General features: G+C 52.5%; 1 protein-coding gene across 1 annotated transcript in view; it reads left to right on the forward strand.

Annotated features, from left to right (window-relative positions):
* The window catches only part of CDH22 (cadherin 22, type 2), a 60,332-nt gene that overhangs the window by 48,443 nt on the left and 5,691 nt on the right, over nt 1-6,198 (forward strand). Inside the window, exons 8-9 of the mRNA XM_009329917.1 lie at nt 33-154; nt 470-587. Coding sequence (XP_009328192.1) covers nt 33-154; nt 470-587 — 240 coding nt within the window. The remainder of the gene's footprint in view (nt 1-32; nt 155-469; nt 588-6,198) is intronic.

Genomic DNA, 6,198 nt, shown 5'->3' on the forward strand with positions numbered 1-6,198 from the left:
TGCTGAAGCTCTGCTTCTTTTTTTTGTTTCAGATAATCACTCACAGGTGTCGAGAGCCTCTCTCCGTATCCGTATCCTGGACGTGAATGACAATCCACCTGAGCTTGCCACCCCCTATGAAGCCGCTGTGTGTGAGGATGCCAAGCCAGGCCAGGTAGCGGGTGTCCCCCAGCCCTTCTCCCGGGTCTCCATCAGCACCTGCAGCTGTCTTGTGCTGTGAGCAGTGCTCTGGATTAGTGCCAGCCTGCCTGTCCTTCCTCTTCTGCCTGAACATCTTCCCGTGCTGCTGTTGTCATGCTGGGAGCCACTTTGCCAGTGTCTTATAGCTGAGCCCGTCTACAGGGGCAAAGGCTCATCCCTTGCTGTGGCAGAAGCTAGTGATGCTCTGCTGGGCCCGATGCTGCAAGTGGGGCCTGTGGGAGGGGCTGTGGAGGCAGCACCGATTCTCACCTCTGCTTTCTCCCCACAGCTGATCCAGACAATAAGTGTTGTGGACCGTGATGAGCCTCAGAGTGGCCATCACTTCTACTTCACACTGGCACCTGAAGCCACCAACAACCACCATTTTTCTCTTCTGGATATTAAGGGTAAGCCCTGCTGCACCCTTCCCAGTCCTGCAGCCTCTAGACTGAGCGGCACAGCTGGCTGTGGGGAGGGAGACAGGGGTGTGGGCTTACGGTCTATCTGTGCCAGCTGGAGCTCAGGATGCTTTGGGCACCCTGCAAGGCTCCTTGCCAACCTGAAATGGTGGGACTGGTCAGCTAGCAGTTTGGATTTCCTCAAGGAGGCTCTGCCAGCTTTCTTCTCTGCTGCAGACAGGTCCAAAGCTCCTCTTGTGCTGTCTGGTTAGCCTTTGATATTTTCAGGGCTCTCAGTCCCTTTCTTGATGCAAACTCCCCAACCTGCCTGCAGGCAAGGAGACGATGTGGATTTACAGATGAACACGCTCCCATTTTGAGCGTTATGATTTATCCCTCTCCAAGGTAAATCCTGGAGCGTGGGTCATCCCGGGGTGGCTGTGCAGGTGGGCAGCCCCTGTGCCCCCAACAAACGGGAGCAGCTCAGGAGTCCTGGGAGGCAGCAGGGCCATGCAGCAGCCAGCCCTTGGCCATTGCAGGTTACCTGGGATGTGGCCAGCAGAGCCGGATTCCCCATTAGGTGGTGGCTCAGGAGCGTGGTTTCTCTGCGTTTCCTGGGGCTCATCCTGTCCTTTGGGAAATTGCAGCCAGGCAGGGCCTGTCTGTTCCTCTGGGAATCTCTGGGGTTCTTTGCACCTCTGGGCTAAGCAGCTCCCGATGACTTGATCCCCGCCTGCTGCTGTAACCCATGGGGTGCGACACAGGTTTTGCTGGCTGAGCCCTGGCTGCTATTTGGCTTTGTGGACTGCAAGGTCAGGCTGCATTTGTGTGGATGATAACAATCTAGAAAGGTAGTTATCAGGCTGCTTCCTATTTTTGACTGGTGTTTGGGTGAATTTAGGCGCTGATTGCAGTGGTAAGTACAGCAGGGACCCTTGCAGATACTGGGATCTTCTCCAGCCAGATGTCCGCTTACTTGTCAAAGGGGCCAGCTCAGATGGAAGCCAGCAGACCACATTGAAATGCTTCTTTGTTTTGTTTTGTTTTTTTTAAACCATTTTTTTCTTTGTTTTTGCAGTTTCATCTGTCAAAAGTCTGGTTTAGTTTGTTCTGAGCTAATCAGAGGAACCCTCTGCTGATGTAAGCTCCTGCTTGTTTGGTTTGGTTCAGCTTTATTAGGGATAGTCAAAATGGAAGTTGCAGCAAAAAGCTTCAGACATAATCGTAGGACTGATACTGCTTTGTGTCCTAAAAAGTGCAGCTGTCCCTGACCCAAGTCCCTCCCCTGCACTGATGGGGCAGCTGTTCACAAGACCTTTTTTTCTTATCACGTAAGCAAGCTTTAATCTTCTGCAAGATCTTGCCCCACACCCAGCGATTAACTTCCTTCACTTTCTCTGAAGGACCTTATGAAAACATGCTTGAGCGCACTGAGTTACACCCCGGTGTCAGTCCCTACCCAGACCCATCCAGAAGCTCCGAGGGGCCCGGGGCTGCGCTCCCTGCTCTGAGCTGGGATGTCTGCCATGGCTGGGTTGCAATCCCAGAGCCGTCGCTGCTGTTCCGCCTGTCTGGCAGGAGGGACCTGGCAAGGGGTGGCTGGGGCGCCGCAGGGGCTGAGCTGCCCGGTTCTGTGTGGGGATCACCTCCTGTTCGTTCAGCCGGGGTTCACCAGCAGCGACCCAAGAGCTGGTGTTGCAGGAGGGTGCAGGACACAGGCTTGCGCACCGTCATCTCCTCCAGAGCTGCTGCTCTCTTGAGTGGGACGAGGCTCTCATTGGACAGGGTAATCCTTCATGCTAAATGATCCCACAAACTTGGTATGTGGTGCAACACTGCATAAAATGAGTAAAAGCTGGCATCACCTCCCGCCTTCTGTTCTCGGGAAAACAAATGCTGTTGCTGCAGGGTTATTCCCAGGGTGTTTGGAGACCCTCCCAATTGCCAAGCGATGCTGTCTTCCACAGCAAGAGGCGGCGGCTGCCTGTGCAGATGGAGGTACCCTTCATTTCTAATGTGTCTGCATTTTAGTGTCATCTCTCTTCCTTTGATTTCTTGCCTCCCCCTCCTTTCCTCCAGTCCATTGAGCACTCTGGGTGCACTCACCTTCGCCCCCTGCTCTCGTGGGTTCCCTTGCTGCATCCTCCTTTGTCCTCCCCCTTGCCTCCCTCTCGTGCATTCACCTCTCTTGCACCTGTCTCTACTCCTCCATATAAATATCAGTGGTGACAAACTGCTACCACCAGCCCATCTGTTTCTTTGTACAAATTTGTAGCCAGTTTTGAAACGTGATTTATAAATATTGCTTTTGCAGCCAAGGATTGACACTGATGAATGTCAGCACAGATGGATTCGCTAAGCTCTTGCTTAAATCCTTCTTCTCTTGCTTTGCACCTACTTCCCTCAGCTCCTGCAAGGCAGCAGAAAGCCACCTCAGGAGGGTGACTTGTCCTCAGCACGGCAGGGACCAGCATCCACTCAGGAATGCTCCCGTTACAGGTCGTCAGGCAGGGCGAGAGCACCCGGCCATGGCAGGGCTGGTAGGTGAGGAGCCTGGGTGGCTATGGCCAGCAGCGAGTTAGCTGCGAGCTGCAGGAGAGGTGTCTGAGGCTCTGAGCTGGCCGCAGTGTGGAGGGGCTCCCTCGGGGGGCTGCTGGGTGCACCCCTAGCAGGCAGGGGGAGTGCGGGAGGTAGCTGCTTGGGCAGGCACCTTGCTGGCAAAACCGACCCTGCAGGAGGTTGGAGAAACAGGAGTGAGAGTTGGTTAAATGTTAAAGTGCAGAGCCCCGTCGCACAGGTGGGAGCTGAGCCAGGTGGGGTAGTGCAGGAGGGCAGGAGAGGACGCTGAACGCTATTTAGACTTTTCTAGGCCTCCTCATGGGCAGCGTGGAGGAAGCCTGCAAGGATTTTAGGGAAAGCCCAGGGTGATCGATGGGGCAGCCTGTCCATCAGATGAAGAGCTTATGGAGTACTTGCTAGTAAGTGGGTGTATGTCAGTGGTCACAGGGCAGGTCTGCTGCAGGCTGATACTTCCACGATACAGTCACAACGCTGCCACTTGCCCAAACGCTGCTGGGTCAGGCCCCACTGCAGCCAAAACTGCACAGAGTGGGGATGGCCCTTGCAAAGTGCCTGCAGTTAACACCTGCGGCCCCGCTTGTCAGTTCCCAGCAGCACGCAGAGCTGCCTTGCCTCTGATGCTCCGGGTCAGAGCTACAAGAGCAAAAGGTGACCCTGCAGGAGACTTTGTATTAGCTGAATTACAGCTGGTTTGCAGGAGTCAGGCTTTTAGAAACAGTGCTGTTTCCTAATGGCATCTCTCCTTGCTTTTGCCCTGTCCAAGGGAGTGCTCAAGGGCTTCCTAATTCATCAGACAAGGAATAAATGTTGTATGTGCTAACAACAGCCCTGATCCAGAAGGAAGATGCCCAGCAAATGAAGTGCCTAAAGGAAGAGATAGAATTGGAAAAACTGACCTCACCTAGGTTCAACTGGTGCCGTTCCAAAGGCATTCACCATCCTCTGCCTCCTAACTCGCCTTTTGCTGGGTCTTTCTGGCCTGAGAAAATTGATTACAGGAGGATCAAAGGCAATTAAAGCCTGAAATCATGTTGTCCAAGAAATGCTAATTGTGTTGGAAGGGATGGTAGAAAGCATCCAAGCCCCGCAACCTGGAAGGGGTACTAGACAATATGGAGCAACACATGGAGCTACTGACTCCAGAGCTCAAGGGCTAGGCAAGCAGATGTCTGAACTCTCTGCAGGTCTCATTAGGAGCATGTAATGGGTGATAGAAGATCTGAAAATCGTAACAATCAAAAGCAAAATGTTAGGATTTGAGGATTGCCTCAGGATAGAGGAAGTCTCCTCCAGCCCCACAGGGATGCTGTTCTCAGCATAAGCAGCGCAGGTGCTGATCTGACGGGGGGTGAAAAAGCATCAAATCTCCACGGATGCTGAGCAAAAGGTAAATGAGCAGGAGTGGTGCCGTGGCCTGACACCCAGAGAACTTGAGAGAAGGAAGAGGCAAAAGGGAAAAACAGATTCTTCTCCTACCAGCTGCACCTGCCTGGGGCTGGAGCGGGGGGTCTGCTCCTTTTGAGCAGCTCCAGCAGCAGCATGGCCACGGGCCTGACCGGGAGCTGTGTGCACCTCCCTGGAGCTGGGGTGCCTGGGCACCGGAGCTGCAGAACAGCTGCTGGAAAAGGGGAAGGCAGACACTCATGTGGCCCTGGGAGTATGGGGGAGGGCAGGGATATCGAAATCCAAATTGGAGGTAGCTTGCTCCCTTCTGCTCTCCTAGCGCTGTTCAAGATTGAGTTATGAGAAGGATTTATTAGTTCTGTCTTTGAAGCTGCCAAGAGCCTCTTTGGAGAGGGAGTAATTTTATTATTCCTAGTGATGTTACACTACCACTAGAGTATATTGTGTTCCTAAACTTTCCTCTTACAGCAGTATTGACCAGTCCCTGCACACTCAACCCACTTGCTCCTCAAGCAGGCAGAGGTGCCGCCTCCTGTCCATTGCACAAGGTGATATGATGCGACATGGGATAACATCACCACGTGGTCAGGGAGAGGGTGGCATAGGAAACCTGCAGAGGAAATGTCAGTTTGTGTAGCAAGATGGCAATGATAGTAAATGGTTTGGCTTGGAGCTTCAGAGAACACATGGTACAATGTTTAGAGTGGTGTGACAGTAGCACAAAGTGCTACACAAGGACTGTGCAGGAAAACGTAAGTGTGGAGATCCCAACTCTCTGTGCAGGAAAGCTGTGGATTAACGTCTGCTCAAATTTCAGTACCACCTCCTGGGAAACACTGCTCCTCAACCTCATGACTCCAAAAATGGACTTTGCAGAAAGCTGCTACAGAGGAAGAGACACGAGAGGCTGCAGGGCCAGGCCTGCCTGGCTTTTCTTTGCAACGTCTCAGGCTGTGCCGATACAAACAAATCTATGCCAAGACACACATCCTGAAGCAACTGCCTTGGGTCAGCTGCATGTAAAGAAACAACTGTACTAAGAGAAATTACGCTGTTTTGTAGGAAGTTGCTTTGGATGCATTTTCCAGGATACATTTTCCCAGATCTGGGCAAAATTTTCTTCACTTCTATGGTGAAATAGACTACATCGCATGGCAGCAGCACTGCTTTTTCTGGAGTATCTCAGAAGGGAACACAGAAGAAATTTGCAAGGAATAGATGTGTAAACACCCGACAGAAAACAGTTGTCCAGGGTGCCTGGGGAGCAGTGGGCACAGCGGGTGGGCAGCAGGGAGGAGGCTGGAGCCGTCACAGTGGCTGGAGGGGGCTGGGCTCTGCCAGACAGGGGTGTAGCTGTCCAGCCTTGGTGAGCAATGTCGTAGGTGTAGACATGAAATTTCTGTGGATATGCCTCCTGTAGGAAGTGCTCACATCACCCTGTTCAAGAGGGAAGACATAGTTTCATAATGTTTGAAATAGTGTTTTGTAGTTGTGATTTTTGTCTCTCTCCCTAGCACTGAGTTTTGGGCTACAGAGACCAAGACCTCAGCCCCTTCCTGAGCTCAGGTTTCTCAGCGCAGAGCTGTCTGTTGTGCTGCTGCTATATTTAAGTACTGGCTGCTTTATTTTTACTTTG

The sequence above is a fragment of the Pygoscelis adeliae genome, unplaced genomic scaffold (genome assembly GCF_000699105.1).
Source record: "Pygoscelis adeliae isolate BGI_AS28 unplaced genomic scaffold, ASM69910v1 Scaffold448, whole genome shotgun sequence".
Classification (NCBI taxonomy): Eukaryota; Metazoa; Chordata; class Aves; order Sphenisciformes; family Spheniscidae; genus Pygoscelis; species Pygoscelis adeliae.